The 27,526-nt window shown below is 38.7% G+C and overlaps 2 protein-coding genes across 3 annotated transcripts in view; one reads left to right on the top strand and one right to left on the bottom strand.

The window, feature by feature from the left end:
- Positions 1–12,616, top strand: part of MED23 (mediator complex subunit 23) — a 44,738-nt gene extending 32,122 nt beyond the window's left edge. For both annotated transcript variants that reach the window (XM_043592383.1, XM_043592381.1), the window contains 9 exons: positions 988–1,158; positions 1,596–1,812; positions 3,374–3,610; positions 4,931–5,096; positions 5,909–5,981; positions 6,980–7,194; positions 8,129–8,249; positions 8,998–9,129; positions 10,941–12,616. In XM_043592383.1, the coding sequence (XP_043448318.1) occupies positions 988–1,158; positions 1,596–1,812; positions 3,374–3,610; positions 4,931–5,096; positions 5,909–5,981; positions 6,980–7,194; positions 8,129–8,249; positions 8,998–9,129; positions 10,941–11,108 (1,500 nt within the window). In that variant the 3' untranslated portion in view covers positions 11,109–12,616. The remainder of the gene's footprint in view (positions 1–987; positions 1,159–1,595; positions 1,813–3,373; positions 3,611–4,930; positions 5,097–5,908; positions 5,982–6,979; positions 7,195–8,128; positions 8,250–8,997; positions 9,130–10,940) is intronic.
- Positions 12,617–14,114: 1,498 nt separating this feature from the next.
- Positions 14,115–25,274, bottom strand: ARG1 (arginase 1). The gene is made up of 8 exons (XM_043592384.1): positions 25,141–25,274; positions 21,546–21,618; positions 18,931–19,105; positions 17,210–17,369; positions 15,935–16,029; positions 15,509–15,613; positions 14,934–15,070; positions 14,115–14,712 (listed from the first exon to the last, which is right to left on the bottom strand). The coding sequence occupies exons 1-8, from the start codon at positions 25,195–25,197 to the stop codon at positions 14,546–14,548; spliced, it is 969 nt and encodes a 322-aa protein (XP_043448319.1). The 5' UTR covers positions 25,198–25,274; the 3' UTR covers positions 14,115–14,545.
- Positions 25,275–27,526: the final 2,252 nt, after the last annotated feature.

The following is a 27,526-nucleotide window of genomic DNA, read 5'->3' as shown; positions in this document are numbered from 1 at the left end:
GTCTATTTCAGCAAACAACTTTAAAAAAATTTTTTTAACATTTATTTATTTATTTTTGAGAGAGAGAGACAGGGCGTGAGCAGGGAAGGGGCAGAGGGAGAGGGAGACACAGAATCCGAAGCAGGCTCCAGGCTCTGAGCTGTCAGCACAGAGCCCTATGCGGGACTCAAACTCATGAACCGTGAGATCATGAGCAGAGCTGAAGTTGGATGTTTAATTGACTAAGCCACGCAGGCACCCCTATTTCAGCAAGATTTTAAGAGAAGACACTGAACAAGGCCGGAAAATACTTATTTGTTTTTAACACTGTAGTGTTGGGTCACCTGGGTGGCTCAGTTGGTTAAGTGTCCGACTTCGGCTCAGGTCATGATCTCATGCTTCATGAGTTTAAGCCCCACATCGGGCTCTGTGCTGACAGCTCAGAGCTTAGAGCCTGCTTCAGATTCTGTGTCTCCATCTCTCTCTGCCTGTCCCTCAATCAATCTCTCTCTCTCTCTCTCTCTCCCTCTCTCAAAAATAAATAAACATTAAAAAAAATACTGTAGTGTTGATATTGGGGTGGCTTAGTCGGTTAACATTAACCTCTTAGCTGCAGAACATAAATATGGTTATGATATAGTAGGGGAAGTAAGCTAAGTCTATAAATCAATAAGATAGAAGGATCAGATAGAGGTGTGAGTAAGGAAAATATCGCCAGGCAGTAATGAGAGCACATCTACCCAGGTGATATATCTTGAAAAATGGGTTAAATTTCAACAAAAGAAAAAAGAGTGATACTTTAGACAGAAGGAATGGTGAGAACCAAAAATGAGTAAGAAAGTTACATATGCTTAGGGAATTCTGAACAGTTGGCTAGGGGTGGACTCCACATATATTGAAACTGTAATGATAGGTATTACTGTATTCCAATTTAGACTATCTAGTGGAGGGGCCATGCTTTTGCACAGGTCAGACATTTTAATATCATTTTTCTGTTTTTCTCCAAAGGCCATGCGTAGTCATGAAGGAAATGAAGCCCAGGTTTGTTATTTCATAATTCAGTTGCTGTTACTCAAACCAAATGATTTTAGAAATCGAGTGAGTGACTTCGTGAAGGAAAATTCTCCAGAGCACTGGCTACAGAACGACTGGCACACCAAGCACATGAATTATCACAAGGTACTCATTCAAATCAGTGCTTCTGTGACTGCTTCTTAAGCCAGACTTAGGTATTTGGCTAATTGATTTGGCTGTTTTCTCTGTGGTTCCACTGTTTTCTCTCTAATCTGTACAGAAGTAAATTAGCTCTCTAAACTTCCTCGAGGTTCTAGAATATCTCTACCGTTAAGAATATATTGAAACTGCAATTTTAGTAGATGTGAGTACTTACATACAAAATGAAAGGGTTATCACAAATTTTCTATACATAAATCTTTTTCGATATACCTTTGGGATAATAGAGATTTTTGTCAAGTGAAGGACTCTAGATTTCATTGCACTGCAAAACAAATATGTTTTCATATTCTTTTAAAAATGACAAGTTTATTTAGCTCTATTTTTTAAGAGAATTAAAAAAAAGATGTTCCTAAACATTTCCCATTTTCTCACTTCCACAGAAGTACCCCGAGAAACTGTATTTTGAGGGCCTCGCGGAGCAGGTCGACCCTCCTGTGCAGATTCAGTCTCCCTACCTCCCCATCTATTTTGGAAATGTGTGTCTTCGATTTCTCCCAGTATTTGATATAGTAATCCACAGGTTTTTAGAGCTGCTTCCAGTTTCCAAGTCACTGGAGACTCTACTAGATCACCTTGGTGGCTTATATAAATTTCATGGTGAGCTTTTTCAAATTTTAATTGTTTTTCAATAAAAATGTTTTGGGAGTAAGTGCTATATAGTGATTCCATGAGGTATAAAGTAGGTGACATAAAAATATGAATAGGTAGGTCATAGCAGATGTACTAAATAGCAGAAATAAAAGTGATATGCAGGAGAGGCCCCCTTTTACATAGTGTGTGATTAATTGCCAAATGTGTAGAGAAAGAGAAGCGTTATGAGTTCAGAGCAGACTGATGGTACTGTGAACTAAAGGGTCTTGGCAGGCTTCCTGGATGATAGGATTTGAGCTGTGATGTATGTGATTTATCTAAACAGGAAGAAGAGAACATTCTAGGCAGAAGGAATCTTTTGGAAAAATCACAGCATTTTAACAACAGTGTCCTCACTGGCTAACTTGAGAATTTAAACATTGTACCCGACAATGTAGATCACCTTTAAGTGCCAGGCTCAGAAGTTTTGATTTTATAACGTGCAGATAATCAAGAGTCAACTAGATGTTATTGAGTAAGGTCATGGCATAGAGAGCATTATTTTAGAAAGTTAAATCTAGTTGTAGTCAGTAGCATGTTTTGGAAGGAGGAAGCCATTTCAAAAACTTAACGTCAAAAAATTTCAGGTGTAGGATTAGTATCTAAACAACTGTGATGGCACTGGGAATGCGAAAGAAGGGACAGATAGTCCAGGAAGAAGGAACAGGCCTTGATTGCTGCTTGTAGGGAGAATATAGAAAGAAAAGAAGAGAACTACAAAGTTTGAAACCATGTGACTAGAGAATGGTGGAGTCAGTGACAGGAGCATGAAAGTCCTAGAGCAGCCGCTGTGGGGACAAAGTATATTTCTCTGGGGTGGCGGGGTGGGGGGCAGTTCTTCTTAGTCCTTTATCGGAGATGTTTTCCTCCTAACCAGAAGCCTGAATTGCATGTTAGCATTACAGAGTAAGTATGAAGTTCAAGTGAGCATTCCTGTAAAAACATTTTGTTTTTGTTTTTGTTTTTTTTGGATTAGGTAACATGCACATGGTAGAGAAGGGTATGCAGGGAAGAAGAGTTAGTCCCATCCCTGATCTCCAGCTAGCCAGTTTCTTTCTCTGTGGGCCACGACTGTTACCAGTTCCTTGTGCTTCCTTCCTTAGCTATTGTGTAGTTAGGGTTGTTTTTTTTTTCCCCCACAAATAATATATAATACACACATTGTTCTGCACCTTGTTTTAATACCTGTATAGTGTGTTAGGATGGATTATTTTTATCAGTGCATAAAAAGCCCATTAATCCATACATGCCATGATTTACCCTGTTTTTGACCATTGAGGCTCTTCTGATCTTTTTGCTAGTATCAACAGCGCCACAGCCGTTATTCATTTACATACCATGTATATATTATTCGAAGCCTTCTGCCTTGTCCTGAAATAAAAATATTCATCGTACGCAACTTCCCAGCATGTGAAATAGTTTCATTGGCTTCTGAGCTATCTTTTGGTAATCTTGAACACAGAGGGTTAGTTTTTCACTGTTGTTGGTAACTGGATAAACTTCATGATGATTGTTTTCTTCTTGGCAGATCGGCCAGTGACTTATTTGTATAATACTCTGCACTATTATGAAATGCACCTGAGAGACCGCCCACATCTCAAGCGAAAACTTGTGCATGCCATCATTGGCTCACTCAAGGATAATCGACCCCAAGGCTGGTGTCTAAGTGACACGTACCTGAAGTGTGGCATGAATGCACGAGAAGAAAATCCTTGGATCCCTGATGACTCCTACTATTGCAGATTGATTGGCAGACTAGTAGATAATATCCTTTTCATTGTGATTTTTCCAGACCTTTCAGAAATAACTATATGTTGATTTGTGAGGACACATACTACCTTCTCAAGGTAATATATATTTTTTTAAGTTTATTTATTCATTTTGAGAGAGACATAGACAGCATGAGCTGGAGAGGGGCAGAGAGAGAGGGACTGAGAGAATCCCAAGCAGGCGCCCCGCTGTCAGCACAGAGCCCAACATGGGGCTCAAACTCACAAACTGTGAGATCATGACCCAAGCCAAAACCAAGAGTCGGATGCTTAATGACTGAGCCACCCAGGCACCCCTCAAGGTAATATTTTTATACATGCCAAGGCTTCAATTCTTTTAAGATTATTTTTGTTTTTACTTTTGTAAAGGTTTTGACATCTTAAATTAGCAACATCAACTTAGCTGCCAAATAGGCAGAAATTCACTCCATTAAAATTTAAATCTTAAAAACAGACCTTACAAGGTTTGTTTCAAAGAAAAAAAAAATTGATCTCCAAAAAAATATACTATGTATTGTAGTAAATGCATCTGTTTGCTACTGGAGAATATAGAATTTTGTTACTTTACTTTATTATTTTTTTTAATATGAAATATATTGTCAAATTGGTTTCCGTACAACACCCAGTGCTCATCCCAACAGGTCCCCTCCTCAATGCCCATCACCCACTTTCCCCTCCCTCCCACCCCTAGAATTTTGTTGCTTTAAACAAATCCTTGGATGCTTTTAAAATATATTAATAGATAATAATAAAACTTGTTTTTCCCTCCTTTTTAATGAAAAAGCTGGTTTACTTATATTTTGATTTCTTTTTTTGATTTCATGTTTTAAGTTATAAGCACACTATGTTTAATATGTTTGTATACCATGTCACTATTTACTAGGTAGAGCAATTTTACATAAATGGGCATGATTTATTTTCTTACACAAAGAGATTTATTTCCTGAAGTAAAAGAATTACTCATTATAATGTTCTTATTACCTGCCTTACCACTGTTGAAAGAAATAGGTAGATGCAGCCTAGGGCTACTTTGGTTGCATCTATGGCTGTCATGTCACAGTTATAAAAGCACACCTATAGAAGACCAGCTATTTATACCTTGTGATTATACATTTCAGTTATGTCAAACGTATTAGTGTATTTGGTTCATGGTATTTGCCTCTTAATTTCTGCTCACTTATTGAGGCCTCATCATCATAAATTGATAATCAAATGAGATGTTTACATGTGAAACATTGGAAAACTGTAAAGCACTCTACAAATATGAGCCATTAATTTCAAAACAAGCAAACAGTTATTGCTTTAATCATCTGCACCGATGGCTGGCAAATCTCCCGGTCCATTCCCAAACTGCGACTGGAGATTCAATGAGTTTCCCAACCCAGCTGCCCATGCACTGCATGTTACTTGTGTGGAGCTCATGGCCTTGGCCGTTTCAGGCGAAGATGTTGGAAATGCTCTTCTAAATGTCGTCCTGAAAAGGTGTGTATCCTGTTTCATGCAGTAAGATTCATTGTTTTTTGTAAAGAGAATGATATTTTATTAGGAGCTGTTAGACAAATCTGTTGTCCCAAGGCTGATGCACTCGGGACGGTAACTGTCTTTTGGTCCCAGATTTTGTCTTTGTGATATAGATATAATTGAGGGAGCCCTGGACAGGGTCAGAAGACCTGGGTTTGTTCCCACGTCTCCTATTTTTTTTTTAATTAAAAACAAAAATTTTTTTTTAACATTTATTCATTTTCTAGAGAGACAGAGCACAAGTGGGGGAAGGGCAGAGAGAGGGAGACACAGAATCTGAAGCAGGCTCCGGGCTCCGAGCTGTCAGCACAGAACCTGACACAGGGTTCGAACTCACCGCGAGATCTTGACCTGAGCCAAAGTCGGACGCTTAACCAACTGAGCCACTCAGTCGCCCCCCCCCAACCTCTACTCTTTAGTAGCTGTTTGACATTTAAGTTAGGAATAAGGTTATCATCTCACTAAAGATAATCTTTCAAGATTCCTTTCTTGAAGATCAGCGTGAAGTGGGGGATAGTGATTGGAGAAGTAGAAATAAGTGGCAATAGTCTTAACATCCCAGCAACCGCTGTTAAAGGAGACAACCAAAAAAAAAAGCTTTTGGATATTTAAATTTTTACTCAATGAAAATCCATTGTAGTTTTATTGGAGTAGATCAGTTGTTAGCCCCAATTTGTATATGTTGTCAAAATAAGATCCATTATTAACCGTATAAAGGTGTTTTTGTAATTTCACATTTTTTCATATTTTTCTTATGTTTTCTTCACTTATAGTCAGCCTTTAGTGCCAAGAGAGAATATTACAGCATGGATGAATGCAATTGGACTCATCATCACTGCACTGCCAGTGAGTTAATCATTTTGATTTGTATCAGAATACAGTTGTTCCCTGTCAGCCAAAAGAATAAGATGCATGAAAAAAAAAAAAAAGATGCATGTAAGATGCCCTTGTATAAGGACGTCATGCAGTTAAGGAAGTGGTTCCTATTTTTCAAGTTTTCATATCATTATTGCTTCAGACACCTACAGTGACTATTTTGTTTGCCTTCTTCAGATCTAAAAATCTGCCTGACCAATGGGTCTCGGTATCCTTTGACCAACTTTAGTTCTTACATTATCTATCCAACCTTAGTTCTGATCTGCTTTTGACCACTTAACATGTTACATATCTAGAGCCTTTCACTCATGCAAATAACACTTGTTGAGATATGTTTGAGGTACTTCTGATGTGTTATAGAATGAGACATTATGCAGAGCCCATCTTCCTTCTGTCAGCTTCTCTAAAGCCTGTTCATTCTTTGCCAGCTTAGGTTCTGCTTCTTCAGTGAACCCTTCCTGGACCTCCCCTCATGTGAAGTCTCCCTTCTGTGACCTCACATGTGTCTGCTTAGCACTATTCAGTTGTCTATTGTGATATCTTTCGATGTCAATGACATTATCTAACTGCTCTCCAAACTTGTTTGATTATGCACCTCTATGAATCAATCATTTTTTCCTTGCACACCTCCAAAATATCTATATTTATCTGTGAGTTATATATGTATACCAGTGTTGTCTGTATAATAGGTATTGGTAAGGGCAATTTTCCGTACACTAATATCAGATACTAGCCCTCTAACTCACAGACACTTATCCCCAGGTTCTTAGTAACTGTATTTGACTTACTGTGAAACCACTCACTTTTGATTTCAAAATCTCCATTACACAAAAACACAAGCTAGATAAGTAAAAAATTTTAAAGAATGAGAATGCTCCATTATGTTAGGCTTTGGAGTGGAATATTAGAAATGGGATGGAATACTTGATAAGTGATCATTTTCATCAGGCTTTCCTCTCATTTTAAAGGAGCCATATTGGATTGTCCTTCATGATCGAATTGTGAGTGTTATCAGCAGTCCCAGCTTGACATCTGAGTCAGAGTGGGTTGGCTATCCATTCCGCCTCTTTGATTTCACTGCTTGTCATCAGTCCTACTCCGAGATGAGCTGCAGCTATACATTAGCTCTCGCACATGCTGTGTGGCACCATTCCAGCATTGGGCAACTTTCTCTCATTCCCAAGTAGGTATTATGATTTCTTAAATAAATTGGACTTTTTTTGTTTTGTGTGTTTTTTAACTCATGTACACATGAGGTATGCATCTCATTCAATAGGACAACTTGCAAAGTGAATTTTAATTACGTAGAGTTTCTAAATAATGAGGAAGCTCTTTAATTTCAGAATTGTCTGTAAAAATTAATTTGTATATGCAAGAAATAATCTGATATCTAGTTTTCCATCACAGTTTCAGGAGACTTCGTCAAATCCATGCTTTTTCCAGAATATGTATTTTGAACTGAATAACTCATATTAGCCTGTTTTCTGATTATTTTTTCTTGACTATACAATTGGTATTACTTAAATTCACATTTCTTGAGTATGGCATTTATATTAGATTGGCCATTCTCTTTTTATTTCAGATACATGTTTTTCCTACTATTCAAAAGTAGAACATTGCTGTGAAACCTTTCATAAGCCAAAATGGCGTAAAGTGAAGCGTATCCCACTCTTTCTAAAAGTTCATGTTACGCCACTTCGCTTTTATGGAAGACCTATATTAGTACCTATTTTTGCAAACCAAAAGAAGACCAAAGAGAATTTTTGCTTTTACAAAAAAAAAAAAAACCATTGCTATAATAATGTAGGTCTTTTGTAAAAGCAAAGTGGCATGATGCAAACTTTCAGAAAGCACTCAGGAGATCCAGGGGTACCTGTAATTCCCCTCTGTCATTCAGTAATTGTACTGTTGAGAATGATTCCTAAATCTGAAGTAATTTATTTTGATAATCAAATGAAAATAATAGCCAGTGAGAAATATAAGATTAATTAGAAAGAGAAACTTTAAAAAATATTACAGATTTTACAAATGCTTGGGTAGGCTGCATCAACAAAGTTCAAATAATTCAAATGATTTAAAGTCACAGGAAATTTTTATTTTTAATCTTCGAATTTTAGGTTTCTCACTGAAGTCCTTCTTCCTATAGTGAAAACTGAATTCCAGTTGCTTTATGTGTATCATCTTGTGGGACCATTTTTACAAAGATTTCAGCAAGAGAGAACTCGATGTATGATAGAGGTAAAATATAATCTGGCTTTTCTGTGATAAGATTAAGTCCTAAAAGATCTATGTAAGTTTATTTCCCAGTGTTTTCCAACCTGCATATCGTAACCATTAGTAGTGAAATTAGTTTAATAGGCTCTAAAAGCAATTTTAGAGGATTTAGCGTGCCTGTAACTTAGAATGCCTATAATGAGTTTGGTGCGGGATACACTGAATTGGAAATATAGAGGAAATAACCATGATCAAGCTTGAGAAGAAAGTTAAGATGGAGAAGTGCATTTGAGAGCCTGCACTATAGTGCAGAGGAATTGATTAAAATCATGGAAATGGATGAAGTCAGTCAGTCTTACAAGAGTATAGAGAAAAGAAAATGAGACAGGAATAGAACCTTAAAGTATGAGCCACCAAATGGAACTAAGAAGGTACAATCTGAAGTATCTCTGAGACTGTGGTTATCTCAGACACTGAGAAGTGGTTTCTACAAAGGAGATTGTCTACCTCTTAATTTTAAGCGACATCCTTGAGTTACGAAGAGAAACTACGTTTAAGCCCTATTAGGGGGGGAGTTTTGTAGCACTCTGGATTCCATTATTAATGCAGACCATATATATCCCATGCACATAGAGGTTTGTATGATCAGTGACAATTCTTCAACAAACATGTTATCCCTCTGTGTTTGTCTTGTAATGGAGTCTAGCTGCATCATTCTAAATTACTGAACATTTTTGCCCATTTAAATAATTTTATATTATTTGTTAAATAGATCGGTGTGGCATTTTATGACATGTTGCTGAATGTAGACCAGTGTAGCGCCCACTTAAATTACATGGACCCCATCTGTGACTTCCTGTATCATATGAAGTATATGTTTACTGGTGACAGCGTAAAAGAACAAGTAAGTTAACTTTATCTTTTAATGATGTTTAGTTTAGACAACTTGACTATGTGATGATATACTTTTGTTTGAGATTTTTAAATTTTTTTCTTTTAAGAGGAGAAGGCTGATGTTATTAGACCTTTTTAGGCTATATGAACACATTATTCTGCACGTATAAAGTAATAGGGAATACATGTTATCGTTTCTCAAACTTTCTCCCCTTGATATTTGCAGCAGGGCATCTGAAAAAGACCGAGGTTGTTGATTAATAGTAGTCTCATTAGAAAGAAACAGTATGGTATGACTACTTTTTGAAAAGACCAGGGAGGTGTGGTGTAAAGAGTAAAGGAGGTCCTGCTTTTCCCCCACAGTGATTAGGGTACACTCTGGGGACATTGGACATATTGCAGCATGACTAGAAAACTGAAGCCAGGGGGATCACGAGAATAATTCGGAAAGGGTATTTGAAGGAACTGGAGGAACTTAACATGAATTGTCAAAGTCCCAGGGAATTGTTCATGTTCTCACTATTTGGAGGATTGCCATTTGGAATAGGCATTAGATTTGTTCTGTCACTTCAAAGGGCACACAAACTCCAGTGAAGTTAAAGGGAAGCACGTTCTGAGTCAACATATAAAGAGCTACTTTCTAGTAAAGTCACTGGAAAGTGGCAAGGACATCCTTGAAATCATAACTGAGTTTCCTTATCTGTAGGAAACAGAATCTTGGCTCTTTTAGAAGGATGGAGGTAGGGCAGGTAGGTGAAGGCAGGTGAACTCCTCTCCATACCTTAATATTATTTCTCTGGTAGGAAAGGAAGGTAAGTTGATATATAAACACATGAATCCTAGTCTACTGGATTGTTTCCTTGGACCTAGGGACATGGGGTAGGGAGGATGTTGATTCCTTTATGCCTCAGCAAGATTGTCAAGGAGATTTGAGTGGGAACCAATACAGAAATGTTTTATTTAGCATATCCTTTATATTTAGGCCTGAAAAATATGTATATTTGGGACACCAGGGAATACAGAAAGGAAAAATTATTAATGGGCTGATTTTTCCTGGTAAGATCAAAGAGCATTTGAATGAAGCTAAGAAAGCCATGGAACTGCTTGATGTTTTTATTTCTAAGTAAAAGTAGATTTTTTTTTTTTTTAGCTTATTTATTTATTTATTTTGAGAGAGGGTGTGAGCACGGGAGGGGCAGAGACACAGAGAGAGAGAGAATCCCAAGTAGGCCCCATGCTGTCAGCTCAGAGCCCGATGGTGGGGCTTGATCCCACAAACCGTGAGATCATGACCTGAGGCAAAACCAAAGTTGGAGGCCCCTAAGTAAAAGCAGATATAATGTTATTTTGTTTCAATTCCAAGTATAAATCAAAACCAAAAAATTAGCTGTGTTGATAAATGTTACAGATATAAGTTATTCAAAGAACTTCAAAGTATAATCATGCTTCACGCTTCTGTGATGGTGGCATTTTAAAAGGATGAAGAACGCGTAATGTACACTATACTAGCTTTTGACAGTGAGATGACTGGCTAGCTAGGTAAGTGGGTATGTTTTTGTAAGTGTATGCATGTATAGGTATATGCACACACACATATACACACATATATAACATATAATGTGTGTGAGGGAGAATGCAGTTTTTTCCTCGTGTATGAGAATTTTATTTGCTTTTGTTAAAACCTGAAACACATAAGAAACTCCTCATCCAGCCCACTCTACTCCCTAGTTTATCATCTCCAGATATGTATAAGTCACTTCTTTCAAGGTGGGAAATTGAAGTTCTCCGGTTAAAGTATTTTTTAATGTGTTTATTTCGCAGGTAGAGAAGATTATCTGTAACTTAAAACCAGCTTTAAAACTTCGTCTTCGATTCATCACACACATTAGCAAGATGGAACCAGCTGCAGTGCCCCCACAAGCCATAAATAGTGGGTCTCCAGCACCTCAGTCTAATCAGGTGCCAGTGTCCTTACCGGTCACTCAGTGAGGGCAGGGTGTACCGCAGTGAAAAGGAAAACACGTCTGTCTCTGGAAGTGGACTCAAATCTATTAAATCTGAACATGATCCTGCTACATAGAGAGAGATACAGTAGAAGCAGTGATGTTCAGATTGTTTTATTTTGATTCAAATGATGAATCTGTTGATACTTTACAACTCCCGTCTCCCTACCTGTATTTTTGTCTCTAAGAGATAAACTACATGTTGCTCATATCCATCACAATTTATTAGAGCTACCTAGGAATACTGAGGTATCTATGATCAAATGACTCTTACTAGATACTTTCAATCTTTCCTATCTAGTCCCCGGTTTTATTTTTAATTTTTATTATTAATGACTTCTGCTTTCAAATACATTGTTTTAAAGGCAACACACATGTGAAATAGTTACTACAAATCATTTTATACATAAATCTCTCTTGGTGTATCTTTGAGATCGGAGATTTTTGTCAAGTAAAGGACTCGAATTTTCACTTCACTGCAGGAGCAAACACAGTTTCCTATTCTTTTAAAAATGGCTTAAAATTTTTACCATAGATTTCCAAAGAAATGGGCTAACATTTCTATTAAGGCAGATTGGCAAGTTTTTGCTTTTGCTATGGACTTGAACTTACTGTATGAAATGAGTTTCAAAGCCATGTAAAAAAATAACACAGAAAGGCATAAACTTAATAAAATAATACTTAAATGGTGATTCTCCAATCTCTGTTTCTAAAAGTAAATTAATTGCTTTTCCAGGTTGACACTCTCACCTGGCCAATGATGTGATTCTTTAAGTTTTTATACTCTTGAAATTCTTAAGTTAATGTATTTTTAATTATAGCATACATTGTGGTTCTTTATGGTTTATCAGATTTTAAGAGGCAAACTGTTAATTTGGGGAGGGTGGGGCAATGGCGTTAAGATTGTAAGATTTGAAAATAATTAGTAAAATCTGTTGAATGAGTAAACTGTCTGATTAATTACTCAGTCTGAACGGGTGTCTGCTGTGTTCCAGGCAGTATGCTGGCTAGGTTGTAGCAAGAGAACCGGGCTGTTTCTACAGGTTGTACACTGCATTTGGTGACTGACACTGACCTAATAAACTGTAGTTTACTCTCATTTATTTTCTCCACTTTCCTGACATTGACCTAGGAACTAAGAGTTACTGATTTTTTTTTTAAAGAATCAGAAATGTGGCCAACTGTATTTTAGATTTTTATTTCTGAATACATTTCTCTTAGATCTCTCCTTTGGTTCATATGATTGTAATCACTAAATCTTTATTTGCCATGCAAGTCTGGCTTAAAATGTATGTAATGGTATAAGTGATTTTTCTAGGTTAATAATTTCCTTAAAATTCTCCAGAACTGTTATGCTAGAAATGATTTCAAGTGTTCCTTTTGGCATAGTTTCACTTACTCTTACTGACTTGAAGAATATATTGCTTTGAGATCCTAGAATGGAATAATTGTGACTCTGGTATTACACAAACAGAATAAAGGAAGTGAAAATCAGTGTGACTGTCTCAAGAACAAATACATTCCAGTTAATTTATTAAAAATTCCATTTGTTTCCTCTCTAGCTAAAAATAAGGGGATATGATTTTCCCAAAATAGGCTTTTAAAAGAATTGTTAATCAGAAACATTAGAAGAAGATAGAAGCTTTATTTGGGTTTAGAATGCACCTGAGGGAAAAACACCACCTTTATATTCATTTCATCCTCAAAGTTTTTCTTTCTGAAAATGAATAGTAATCTAGAGTGGCTCTGTCCCATAGGACTTTCTGCAGTGGTGGATATATTCTGTATCTGTGCTGTCCAGTACAAGAGTCAGAAGGTCCGTGTACTGAGCACTTGAAGTGTAGAGCTGAATTTTTAATTTCATTAAGCTTTAAATAATTTAAATAACCCCACGTGGCTATTGTATTGAACATTATACTTTACAGTAAGATGTATCATAATTGCTTTGACCTAAAAGTAATTCAGTAAAATACGTATCTGACAGAGTCTATAATGTCAACAGTTAGATTTAAAATTCTGGATTGCTTGTGAAAAATCAGGTGATAGGGGCTCTTTAACACATAGCTGTTACAACAACAATAAAAATCCTTTCATGGGACCTGCTTCATCACAGAGTCCATTTGAGTTTCTATGTAAGTTGGGGAGAGGGGGAAGAGTTTGCTTCCCTGGTTTTAATTATATACCTGACCCTTGAACAACACAGGGGTTAGGGGTGCTGACCCCCACACATAGTCGAAAGTTTGTAACTTTTGACTTCCCAAGAGCTTAACCACTGATAGTTTACTGTTGACTAGAAGCCTTACGGATAACATTAGCAGTCAATTAACACACATTTTGTCTGTTACGTATATAATATACTGAACTCTTACAATGAAGCTAGAGAGAAGAAAATGTTATTAAGAAAATCCTAAGGACAAGAAAATACATTTACAGTACCGTATGTATCAAAAAATTGTGTATAAGTGGACCCATGCAGTTCAAACCCATGTTGTTCAAGGGTCAACTGTAGCTTACTCTCATTTATTTTCTCCACTTTCCTCACTATATTGCATAGCCAAGATGAGTTTTCAGGGTGTTTAAGGATTTCAGCTAATGAGATACACTCTAATTGCAATGAGTAAAAGTGAGAAGTTTGGAAGCCACAGATCATTTTAAGTGAAATTCCTATCCGAGTTAGATCTTAGAAACAATAGCAATTTGATTTCTTTTTTCTACCTCCAGGGTAGGCCTCCAGAAAGCCTACGTGAATAGAAGCTTTGCTTAAAATATAAACCAACACCATGTCTGAGGTTTTTACAAAAGTAAAACATGATCGTCAAACATTAATGAATGTGGAGATTCCCCAGGCCCTATCATTGCCCATTTTGCAGTTGAAGAAACCAGAGCCAGAGTTTCATTTCACCAGGCTTACAGAATTTTGAGGATGATGATTTCACTGTGGCTTTTTAAATCCTTAGCAATTCCATGTATTTAGAAGCATGTAGACATGAGAGAACCTTAATATAGAGAGTTTATTATAAAAATCACATCTTTTGAACAACATAAGAATATGATCCCTTTCAGGTGGGGTGAGCTTAATCTGCTGACATCAGGAGTCCCATTCTACATGTGTGGGCTTAAACAGGTGTGTGTTTGTTTTTAATGCCAGCAAATTTTACTTGGAAGTTAGCGTATCTTTCTCTAAGGATGTCTTTTGCCAAAATGGGAAATACAAACTTCAATTTCACAGAAGTTAGAATGTCCAAGTCTTGAATTTCATACCAGAGGGAATTGATAGTTTATACTAATTTTAATAATAATTACCAAGGCAGAAGATTTTTTGGAAAGATCAAATCATTGGGGCAATAGCTGTAAGCTTAAGTAAGTTATTAGATTGGCTAATTATGACATTAGCTATGAGATTTTTACATGGCATGTCCACATTTACTTAGGTGGGTTAAGGTAGTCAATAGGCTTATGATTACCCTCCCGAGCAACTCCAAAGCAAGCCAAGGTTACTGTTACTGCTGTGTTCACTGTTCGAGTTACTTCTTCCGGTGTCTTCCCCAGAGATGGGTTCACTTCCATTATATCTAATCCTGAGAGTAGCCCTGTAATAACAAAAGAAAATAATGTAATTTGTTAAATAGTTGATGTTTTTAGTTCGTAACCTGACTTGAAATATTACCCAGGAGTGTAAAGAGGTGGGGATTGCATCATGCGATGGGCATTCTGGAAGTGTCCAATGGGCCTTGACTTTGAGATCAGGGGGTATAAATCTATATTGGCCATGTGTACACTTGCTTCTTTATTCACCCCAGTTTTTACCTACCTGTTTTGTAAATTTCTTCTGTAATGTAGAGACCTTCTCTGTAAGTCAGACCTCCCGGGACTGGTGTGCCAGTAGCTGGTGTGAAGGATGGGTCCAGTCCATCAACATCGAAGCTCAAATGAATTGGCCTTTTCTTTCTTTTAAGAGGTGGGAAGGACACTCAGCTTAATTTTTTTTTTTTAATTTTTTAATGTTTACTTATTTTTAGAGAGAGAGACAGAGTGTGAGTGGGGGAGGGGCAGAGAGAGAGAGGGAGTCACAGAATCTGAAGCAGGCTCCAGGCTCTGAGCTGTCAGCACAGAGCCCGATGTGGGGCTCGAACTATGAACCATGAGACCGTAACCTGAGCTGAAGTCGGACGCTTAACCAACTGAGCCACCCAAGGCACCCCAGGAAACTCAGTTTCAAGTTAGTGGTTTAATATGTAGTACATAAATACAGTTCTTACCTTGTTTCATCAAAAGTAACAATCCAGTGAAGTTCTATGATTTTATATAGAGTCCTTATTAATAACTTAACATCTATTAACATCAGTAGTAAGTCTTTTTAGTAATATTTACAAGGATCATACCTACCTTCCTAGTAGGTAGCTGAGTGCTTCTTCCATCACCTTGCCAATGCCCAGTTTATCCACTTCAGTCATTGAAAAATACTTGATACCCAGAGTTTTCAAAATATAGCTATGAAAGAGGAGATATTAATATAACCTACAATTAATAAAGAGTCTAGTTCTATGCACTACTGTTTCCTTTTAAAGAAAAGATCGTTGTGGTATGATACATAAAATATTTGAGTTCTGTGACCTATATGTATATATCAATGTATTTTTAACAGCACGCCAATATAAAATTCACCTGAGTTATATACATAAATACTTATATGGATATATAGATATCGATATAATGCTTGGTACTTAAAACAATTTTTGTGTCACAGGTTTGACCAGCATGAATGCAAAAGGGAGAAAGCAAAGGTAAATCGCATCAAGGAATTAAACTTACTGTTCCCCAGGATCCACGTCTCTCAGACCAATATACACAATATCTTTGGCGGATATGCAGGGAGTCACCCACGAGAATCCTGGTACATCAGGGATCTAAAATTGCAATGTTTCCATTTGGTTAACATGTGTGATTCTTGAGCAGATCTTACCTTAGAAGTAAAGGGCACTTATTGGACTGCGTAGATCTTACATTTAGAACACGAGTTTCAAGGAAATCATTAAAGACAGTACAAAATTCAGAAGAGAATGCCTGCCTCCCCTTGTGGCACTCTAGATTTGCTTACCCACCCTCACCCTGTGGCCCAGACCTGACCTGAATCATTTGTCAGCATTTACCTGCTCTGTGCCCCATTCCACTGGACCCTGTTTTCCCAAAACTCTGCCATAAAGAAATCAGTGTGCTTTCATTACTTTTGTAGCTTCCTTCTTTCTCTCATCAGTAAGGACTTAATCCCAGAGGATGGCTTAGAGTGACTGGGGGAATTTTCGGGCAGCCCTTTGGTTGTTTTCCAAATGTCCCAGAGCCAGGGATGGCTGTTCCCATGTAAGTTTATAAACCTATCACTTGGTCATCAGTTCTGAGCCTTCAGCAAGGGGATTTGCATCCCCAAGGATCATCATAAAGACCAACATACTACAGCTATATCAATAAAAATTGTTTTATTGATATGCTACAGAATATCAATGAAAATTATGAACCACAATGTTAAATCTGGAATGTCATATGTGTTAGAAAAGAAGTTTATAGGGAACAGGTGGTAGTTCTTCTTGCGATGTAGATATGAACTTCTCACAGTAAAGATGTTAAATAATAAGCCATCGTAATCCACATTTTAAAACACTTTTGAAAATTCCCATGACGTGGAGGGGACACTCGGTAAGAATGAGAGGCTGTGTGGCATGCAGTAGGAAGACATAGGTTGTCGGAGACCGGTTTTGGCCCTTGCCTTGCCATGTACTTGGCATGTGATCTTGAGCAAGTTATAACCTCTGAACCTCTGCTAACTTGCTTATATAAAGGATCACTTTCTGCCCCACCTACTAAAGAGGGTAGTTTAAAAATCAAAAGGGAAGATATATGTAAGCTCAGTTTGCAAACTACCATGTACGGCAGAGGCACAGAGCCTCACTACCCTTTGCTTATTGACTGCTGAGAAAATGGATTGAGATCACACCACAAATAAGACGGCACAGGGTTCTTCCTTCCTTTCTATCTCCTGAACTTCTGTAAAGCGATGATTCTTCTGTAATAGAATACCAACCAGCCTTTTACCTTTCCTTTTAGTTCCTTCAGGAGGAAAGACACAGGTTGTCCGTGCAAGTTCCCACTTGTGGTTGTCAGTGGAGTGTTGATATCAGTGTGAGCATCCACCCAAATGACGCAGAGATCTGGGTGGACCCTGGCATGGCCAGAGATGCTTCCAATCGCCATACTACACAGGAAAAAAAAGTTTGTGTAAACATCAGCTTTGCGGTTTATGACATCCATCATATTATTAACTCAGTGCTCTCACTTGGTTTTCCTTTAAGTCAAAATGGCTGCTATTTCTGACAGATTTTTAATTAGAGCTGCCAATTGAAAGAGAAATGATAGCTTATGTTAATTGCTAGCAAGTTATGTTTGCATCAATGGCCTTGCTAAAAAACTTGTGATTTTTTTGTTTTTTGGAAACCACCTTCTAATAAAATTGCAAATTATTATTTAAGCCAAAAAAATAAATCTGTATAAAACACTAACCACACGAATTCCTTAGCATGAGACACTATTTAATTCTCAATATTGTATCAGGCTGATTTTCTGTACTCTCAATTCTCTTGGTAAATACTTCATTCTCTCAAGTGAATTGCCACAGAATCCTTCCATTTTTCCTAAAATCCAATTATTTTACAATTGGAGAGTATCACTCAGAAATCCTTGTATGCATTTCAGCCAGGATATCCTGGGTGCTTACTCACTGTTCAACACTCAGATCCTCTGCTTCAAGTTTGAGTATTGATTACTCAGCTTGATGTTTGTTTTCCCTTCAGATTTCTTGTCTTGAGGCTATTTGCCACTCTTAAAATTTCCACTTACAAATGTTTCCACTTAAAAAGAAGGTGAACCCCAGTTTCTCAGCTGTGTTTTAGGGGAAACCAAGGAGCTGAGGTGATTGACTCTTACATCAAGAGTGATTGTAATGTTGTACTTTCTGATCTGATCAGACTTCTGATAATGTATCCAGCGACCTTGAGGGTAGACATTAAGAAGGCTGTTGCACAAAAATATTGTTGCCACATTTATAATCGTGAAAATTTGAAAATTACCTGAGTATCTGACAATATGGATATGTATAGTGGTTTTTAATACCTTGATGAAAAATTATGCAACAATAAAAATTATGCCTATCTATATCATGAAGTAACATACGGAAATCTGTGCTTTAGGTTAAGAATAACGTATAGGATAACACACGCACTTGGTAAACAAAATCAGGTACAATAAAAACAGTACGGCAGGAAAGAAATATGCCAGAATTTCAGTTTCATTTGAAATGGTTGTTAGGAAGCTAAAATTATTACAGTCTTATTTATGTGTGTGTATGTTTCAAGAATTTAAAAATATTACCTTTATAATGGGCAGCATAGACTTTAAATGTTGACTTAAATAAGTTGTTCCTATTACCCTATTATTGTATCAAGTACAATGAGCTGGCTGTGACTTCCTCATGCTTATTTATTTTGGAATGTAAGTTTGTGTGGAATTGTTTACGCAAATCCATTCATGTCATGTATTTTCTGCTGTAATAAAGATAACGCAAGACTTCAAATAGAGGGGAGTCTGTGTCTCCAAAAGAAAGTAGCAACCAATGCAATTAAAAGGAAAAAAGGCAGAAAATTTGGTATAAAGCATTGATCAGTGCTTTCCCTTTCATATTTTCTCTCTCCTCATGGTTTTGGTCATCCTCCCTCATGCCATTTGTGCCAGACTTCATGGAGAAAAGCATTAAACAAGACCTGTGGTCTCCGCCCAGCACCAGGCTGGTCCTTCCATTCTTCTTCACCTCTGCCACCACACCAGCCAGCTGCTCATTTGCTTTTCCCACAGACCTTGGATTCTTCACAATTTCAAAGGGAGGATCATTAGGGACGTCAACAAAGGGCAGGTCCCCGTAATCTTTCACATCACACCCTGTAATTAACACCAAAAGTTTCAGGTTACTACATAAAAAAAGATGACAGTCTGTGTACAATGATTCCAAATTTACAAAACTGCACTTTTATAAGCAAAGAAAGCATCTGGAAGGGCTGTAAAAGTTGCAAAGGCAGAAGAATCCACGTCTACTTTTGCCTGACGTCACCCTCTCAGCTGTACACCGGGGTCTCGGTCAATACTTGTGGAATCAATCCAGTTAGGCTGGACGCTAAAGTATGACAGCGATAATCTGGTTTGGGCTTAACGAGTGGCTTCTCTGTCTTGATCTCTGTGTGGCCCTCTCTCTGCCTATGTTCTTTCCACCTTTGCAATAAGCGTGTCTTGTATTTATAATAAAAAATAGTTTTTTTAGAAGAATATGTGTGTGTGTGTGTGTGTGTGTGTGTGTGCATTTATGCCCAGAAGGAAATACACTAGTATTTTCTAAGTTTCCTGACTCTGTAATTAACAGTCCTTGGTTTCAATCCAATCTGTCACTTGCTGAAGTAGCTCAGCTCTGTCCTCTGTGCACTGGACCTGCCTCAGTGGTGGTATCAAAATTCAATAAGTATATTATCTGCAATGAGCCTAACACTTCAGTGAACTCAGGAAATAAAGACTTTATTATTATACTTTTATAATAGGGAGAAATTGCAGGTAACCCAAAGTTCCTAAGGACATGGGTGCATTTGCTAGAAAGCCTTGCATTAAGCTTCAAGGTACAGAGAGCTTCATGTAAAACTGACATGGGACCAGTTCAGTGTTCTGATCTAACTAGTCGTTGTATATCGTATTTATTATATGCTTGTGCATATCCATGATTCAGTAACACCTTTAAGAGATTTAACTTGATATGAAATCTGACCAAATGATGCTTGTTTACTGAGACACTAGTCCAGTCCATTTACCCAACATTTCTGTTCTCTAGCTCCCTCCTTTTTTCAGCTTCATGAGGTGTAATTCTTATTTACTATTTCATTCTTATTTAATTAATTCTTATTTACTATTTTATTCTTATTTAATTAATTCTTATTTATTATTTACTAAAATTCACTCATTTTAAGTGTATAGGTCAACGAGTTCTGGAAATCTATAGTCTTGTAACCAGCACCATAATCAAGATTCAGAACACTTCCCCTATGCCCCCCAAACTCCCCCATGCCCCTTTGCAGTCATGCCCTGCGCCCACCCCAAGGTAGGCCCCCCTGCTGGTCATCTTGCTGTTGCTGTGCTTTTGTCTTTTCTAGAATTTCACGTAAAAGCGGTCGTACAGTAGGTAGTCTTTTGCGTCTGGTCTCTTTCACTTAGCATGTTGTCTTTGAAGTTCATCCATGTCCTTGCCTGTGTCAGTGGTATGTTCCTTTTTATTGTTGGGTACTATCTTATAGTACGGATGTACTACTTGTCATTTATCCATTCACCAGTTGATGGGTATTTTGTTTTCTTTTCTTTTTTTTTTTGGCTATATAAATAATGCTGCTAGAAACATTCAAGTGCAAGTCTTTGTGGGGATGTGTTTTCACTTCTCTTGGATAAATACCTAGGAGTAGATTTGATGGGTCAAAAGGCAAATGTATATTTTTTGGAGAAACTGCCAAACTGCTTTCCAAAGTGGCTCTATCATTATACATTCCCACTGGAAACGAGAGGGTTCCAGTTGCCCTGTGTCCTCTTCGATACTTCATCAGGATGTTATATGCAAAGACGACATCTGCTTTAGCCTGTACTTTTAAATTCTATATCATTTTTTCCTTTGTCTGCTCACGTATGTGTATGTGAATGTATATGTACGTGCATACGCACATATACACTATGCAAACACCAGGTACTATCATCATCATCATCATCCTCGATATCATCATTTATTTCCTTTTATAAACAGGCGTCCTCTTGCTAGCATTGTACTTCCTGCTGCCCCTTACTTTTCATTTGCAAATCCCCCACCTCCCTTACCACCCACCCGACCCCAGTTCTTGCACACAGATTCTCTTATACAGTAAAAAGTTTGTCTGGAAAGACAAAATACCTGAGTGAAGATATTCATCCAACAATACTTACTGAGCATTTTCTCTACACACTGCCATATATATATATATATATATACACATATATATATGATTGTACTTATATATGATTGTACTAGTTATCACTAGTGCTGCAATTCTGTGTGATAAATGTCATTCCAGATATACCCCGTTCCAGCAGGAGCCTGTACCTTTTTTTTTTTTTGAGAGCACATGAGCACACAAGTTGGGGAGGGGGTAGAGGGAGAAAGAGAGAGAGAATCGTAAGCAGGCGGCACACTCAGCGTGGAGCCCAACTCGGGTCTTGATCCCACGACTCTGGGATCATGACCTGAGCGAAATCAAGAGTCAGCACTTAACCAGCTAAGCCACCCAGGTAACCCAGGCTGATCGTCTTTCAATGGAAAAATTACCTTGTTCTTTAAGTTTCTCAAGCAGGCCAGCCTTTCTCAATACGGTAGGGCCTTCTTCCACGCCTCCTCGTGGCTGAACAATTAAACAATAAAATAATTCAGATATGATCAGCTGCCCACAATAGAAACTCTTCTCATTATTTAACCAGTTGAGTTCCTACAGAGCCGGGAATTTACACCATCTCATTTAATCATCACAGCAAGGCAGACTAAATTAGTCCTATGTTAAAAATGAGGATCTAGAATCAGAGAGGTTATAGAGTTCTCCTATGGGCACACAGCTAACAAGTGGCAGAGCCTTATTTCACATCCAAGTTCTTTGGATTCCCATGACAGACACCATGACAGACACCTCTCCCCATGACAGACACCATGTTATCAACATGGTGATCACGTATTTTGTGCGAAAGCACTCTGATAGAAAATCATGAAAAAGAGAGGGCTTCTTTCTTGGGGTAACTCATAAGCTAATGTGGAATTTGTGTATTGAACCCCAATTACGGTACTAGGAGAGTTACTTCAATGCAGATACAAGATGCCGTGACGACAAAAACAGGCTGCTCCTAGCTCAGCTGGGGACAGAGCGTGTGTCAGGTAAGGCTACATGCAGTAGGTGACATTTCAGCAGAGTCTTGCAACACAAGTAGGTTTTCAGGAAAATGGATGGTGGGATGGAAAAATACTGCAAACCCAGGGGAAAACTTGGGTAAAAGCATAAGGGAAAAAAAAAAAGCAAGGCAGGAGAGCCCTACGTGCATGTCCTCATGGCAGTGAGTTAGCAAGCTCCTGGGGAGAAAGCAGGCAGCAGAACGTCATCACTTGGGAGCTGAATCCACAAAGACCAGCCCAGTATTTCAGGTTTTGACCTGCTTAGGCACCATGGACAAGAATTCTCCTCTTGCTGTTTTTACATCAGAAAAGCAAACACACTTCCTTCTTGCAATAAATCCTCTCTAGACTCCTGGCAGAATAGAAGTCTAAAGAAACAATTTTCTTATGCACCTCTCTGATTCTAATTTCCAACAAGGCTTTTAGACACAGAACGTTATTTTGCATTGTCCCATGAGATGTGCCACAAGGCTCATGTGTCTATATCCCTGAGATTGGGGCTATGGCACCAAACGAAGCAAATATTTCTACCTAATTCCAGATGACTCACCCTGGCTGCTAGGCAAATCTCAATGTCAAATTCCTGTTCCTGACACACGTTGCTCCTTTTCTCCATTCCCTTCTTGAATGACTACCCTCCCCCCCCCCTCCGCCCCCACACACACATCCTTCATCAAGCAGATATAATTTCCCTTTCTTTAAAACTCAATAGAGTGCTGCTTGGCTCAAGTTTTGCCTTTGGTTTTGTACTTGCTTGCTTTGTCTTTCCTCCTTATTAGATTTCAGTCCAATGTTCTTTCCACTTGCGGCGCTACGTGTTGTAGTATAGGGCTGACACTTAGTAGGTGCTCACAGATTGTCAACTTGAGAAAAACTCCCTGGTCTTTTCCCCTTTCCTTTCAAGCTTTAAAACAAGTCTTACAGATGCCTTGGTTGACACTATATCTGCTCTAACACAGTGGTTACATTTCCCAGAGTGACTCTTTCCATCATTCTTTATTTGTTTGATTCAAAATGCTTCTCACGATTGGTATCTCCTCATTGCTTGGTTTATCCGCCCAGTTTGGAAATCGTTTTGTTAGCTCTACTGACTCTGAAGCTGGGTCCAGATCCCTAAATGCCCACAAGTGTGAAGTATGCTGTGGCTCTACAGGCATCAACACAAGTCAGGTGCATAGGCTTTGAATCATACAATCCTGTCTGGAACCACACAGCCAAGGCTAGCAACTTAGCAAATTACTAAACCTCTCTGATCCTCAGTTAACTATAAAATAAATATAATACCTCATGTTTTGTCATCGCCTCTCCCCCACCCCTCACTGCCTTGCGAGGGAGTGAGGCAGGGGACGGAGGCTTTTCTCAGACTCAACCTTCTCCTCATCCTAATCCTCTAATCCTCTCCTTTGCCTGTTTGTCAGACTTCTACCTCCTTTAGGTGAGGAGAGATGCTAATATGCTGGCCACCATGTCCCTCTATGCTATGGCTTAGTGCAAAAATATCTCTGCCTCCTTACTACCACGAGACAGTAAGCTTCGTTCTCATGGGGCCATTAATAGGGGAAGAGCTGTAGGGAAAAACAACAAAAAAAAAGAAATACCAAGAATGGAAAATGCATCAGGCTGTATTTCAAAATACTATCCCTTTGAAGGGCTATCCCTATCAGCATAAGGTCTTCTGCTGAGGTCCAGGGGCCAGAGTATGCTCAGGCTGTTACCTCTCTCCCTCGCTCCCTCCCTTCGGCCTCCCTTCCTTCCTTCTGAAATTTTTTGTTTTCCTCCCTCCTTTCCTTCCTTTTGGTCAGCTATTTTAATTCTGTCTTTGCTAAAACCTGTCCCAAGAATAGGCGAGTCCATTGTGGGTTTTGCGATTAACCCCAGCACTAGAAGAAACATTTCTCCGTCAGCCAAATGTCCCCATGATTCGGGAGAGGGCTTTAAAGGACTAGGAGGGAAGTGCTGCCGTATTTACTGACAGTCCAAATGCAGTTTGGGTCTCTACCCTCTGACCTCTCCCAATCTGTTTTGCAATAAAATGCCAGAGTGCCAAGCGCAGGTTCAAAACTAAAAGGAGCGAAGTACGGCCTACATGGGCAAAGAGACAAAGAAGACCCCGTTTGAAATAACAACAGTGACAAAGTTTCACCCCTAGGAGTTTCAATTCGCTTTGTCAGGTTGCCTTTGTTCTTGTTCTTTATTTCCCCCTTTAAGCACAGATGCATCCTGGAGCCTAAGGTGTCCATAATCACATTCTATCTGCCAGAATGAGTGTGCCCAGGCAGAAGAAAAGACCATGTAATGAAATGTTCCCGGCATGTGTTGGCAATCAGGGAATTTCATAAATGCATCGGTCCTTTCAATACTGCCAACTTCCAGTTGGATTTTCTTTTCTTTCTTTTTTCCTCCCTCAAAAAGGGCTACACAAAGGGTTCTGCCCAGCCCATGAACTAACACTTTCACAGAAGCATTAAAGCCCTCAAATGTTGTGAATCAGTCACAAAGTTGCATGAAGCAATAACATTTAGGTTATGCAAATTACAAGAAGTCTGAAAATTGCTGTCAATCTATGAAATGGCTCTAGGCATTAATACATCCCTAAACCAATGTGTTTTCTTAAAATCCTCTTGCCCTCTATGTATGCACTGTAAAACCCAAAACCACAAGAACATGGAAATCTCAGTGAATAGCTATAATACAAAAATAGTCCATTTCCATTCAAATAAAAAAATATGTTCTCTTAAACAATAAGAAGAAAAACTTAGTAGGTTCAAATAGAACGGGCTGTGGCTGAGATTAGGAACCACCAGGATAGGTGACATGGTGATCATAATTCTACAATGTTGCAAAAGGGTAAGAAGACTTTAAAATATATATTTCAGGCCCAGTTGCACCAGGGAACTGAACTAACCAGACATGAACACTTTCCTAATTCTAAAGTCTGAAACTCTGTGATAAATTCCAGTTATTCAAAGCCGGGTGTTTTACTCACCTGGCCCTTTGAGAAAGGCACTCCGATGATCCCAATGGATTTTGACTTGGAACTCATGCTCTGCCCCTTTTCTCCGCTGCACTGAGTTCTCCAGCCAGGCACCGCTCTCTACAACCCTCAGTGACAGAGGACACACATTTTTCCCCCCCATTTATAACTGGGTCGAATCTGTTTACCTTATTCTAATGAGGAAGACTGGCTCCACCCGCTGCACCAAAGCATGACAGGCAAACCGGGATGTCTTGCGAATTCTTCAGACCTGGAATCGCCACGAGTCTTTGGAGTCCAGGTCTCTAATTAAGTGAGATTATTCATGTCACCGGTTCATCCCATTTTACAAAGTCAGCTGAATGACTGGACTCTTTCCTGACCACAACCTTGATTTCCTAATCATGATAATCTTTTTTAATCACAACCAATTAATCATAACCACACAAGTAGCACCACGGTTCTAGCTGTGGCAACTCGGGGCAGGGCACTTGCCTCCTCCAGGCCTTTGAATCCTCCTGTGTGGGACAGGGCTGGGCCTGGTGAGTCGGTCTCTCACTTCCCCTCCAGTCCTGCAACGCTGAGTTCAGGTGTCACACAGGAGGATTAATGTTTAACCCATGGGACACGCCTCAGACACCACCAGGGTACAGAGGCAGGGAAAGCATATGATTTGCTTTTCTGGTCATTACTTAAAAGGAAAACGAATTACCTGATTCCTAACCCGAAGATGTTACCGTACTCATTTTGAAATACGGTGTGCAGGAAAATAACAATTTTTGGAAGCGTAAGGTCCTAATCAAGACATAGAAGTAAAAAGAGCCAACATTAAGTTTTTATCATGTGCCAGATGCTGTCCTGTTTTATATTATATCATTTAATCCTTTACCAATTTCACAGCAAGTCTGTTCCATTTTATGATAAAGACACTGAAGCTCAGAGAAGTTGCCAAATACTATGCATAGGTGATAGGGAAGAGCCATGATTCAGTCTTAGGCATTCTGGGTCCACCCAAACACTAGGCTTTACACTCCAAACACGGGTGAAGCGCCAGCTTTCTGTGCCTGTCAAACCTGTGTGTCCTTGGAAGTTATTTATCATCATGCAGAAGTATGAATTTAAAAGAAATGCACCCTAAAAATTCCTCACAATTCAAACTGATACCATGGACATTTAAAAGGAAATTTCATTTAGTAGAAACTAATGTCTTTTTCCTATTAACAGAAGAGAATATTGTGGAGTATTTAAATGCCATAAGGGCAGGAAGCATTGTCTGCTCTATCCCCAGTGCCTGGAACAGTGCTGATATGTGATAGCCACTCAATAAGTATTCATTGAATGAGCAAATGAGAAAACCAAGGTGTCACAAGTCTATCTTGATAGGACCTTTTCTAATTAGGCTTCTTTTTTTTTCAGAGGCTTATTTATTTCTTTTGAGAGAGAGAGAGAGAGAATGCAGGGGAGGGCGAGAGAGAGGGAGAGAATCCCAAGCAGGCTCTGTGTTGTCAGCGCAGAACCTGATGCAGGGCTTGATCTCACAAACTGTGAGATCATGACCTGAGCTGAAGTCAAGAGTTGGATGCTCGACTGACTGAACCAGCCAGGTGCCCCATAACTAGGCTTCTTATCTTTCACTTGTGAATTGGTCTATGTATCCTAGATATTTACTTGTGGTGTTTTGCATAGCTAGGTATTCACTTCTCATGGTGTTCATGTTTGCAAATAGCTATTTCCAATCTATCACTGTTTACTCTGATAACTTTGCATAGGTTATCACTGAAAAATCTTTCATTTTGAAATAGACACTTGAATATTTCCCCCTTAGGGCTTTGTGTTTTGGCAATTTCATTTAAGTCCTTCCTACTCCAAAATCACAAAATGTGTATATTTTTTTTCTGTTTGCTTTAGAGTTTCCTCCACATCTAGTTCTACATCCACTTTTACACTAATTCTTCCATCTATATTTTTCCCCGCACAGTCCACCAGTTTCCTCAACAACACCCATTGAACAATCCATTTGTTCGCCACTGAGTTGTATCTCCAACGTGCACTAGGTTGCCCTAATGGCATAAGTCTGTCACTGAGTTCTTCTTTTCCATTGGCTTGTTTCCCTGTGGCCGCACCGGCTCCCTCCCTGTTTTATTATCATGGCTGTGTGGTATACCTTACCATTCTTTGGGCAAGAGTAACATTTTTGCTCTTCTTTTTCAAAGGTGATTTAGCTACTGCTGTGTCTGGGTGGCTCAGTCGGTTGAGCACCTGACTTAGACTCAAATCATGATCTCACAGCTCGTGGGTTTGAGCCCTATGTCAGGCTCTGTGCTGACATCTCAGAGGCTGGAGCCTGCTTCAGATTCTGTTTCTCTTTCTCTGCCTCTCCCCCACTTGGACTCTGTCT

Source organism: Prionailurus bengalensis, chromosome B2 (assembly GCF_016509475.1).
Source record: "Prionailurus bengalensis isolate Pbe53 chromosome B2, Fcat_Pben_1.1_paternal_pri, whole genome shotgun sequence".
NCBI classification, from domain to species: Eukaryota; Metazoa; Chordata; class Mammalia; order Carnivora; family Felidae; genus Prionailurus; species Prionailurus bengalensis.
Note: the sequence above shows the minus strand (reverse complement) of the source record. Positions and strands in the feature narration are given on the sequence as shown.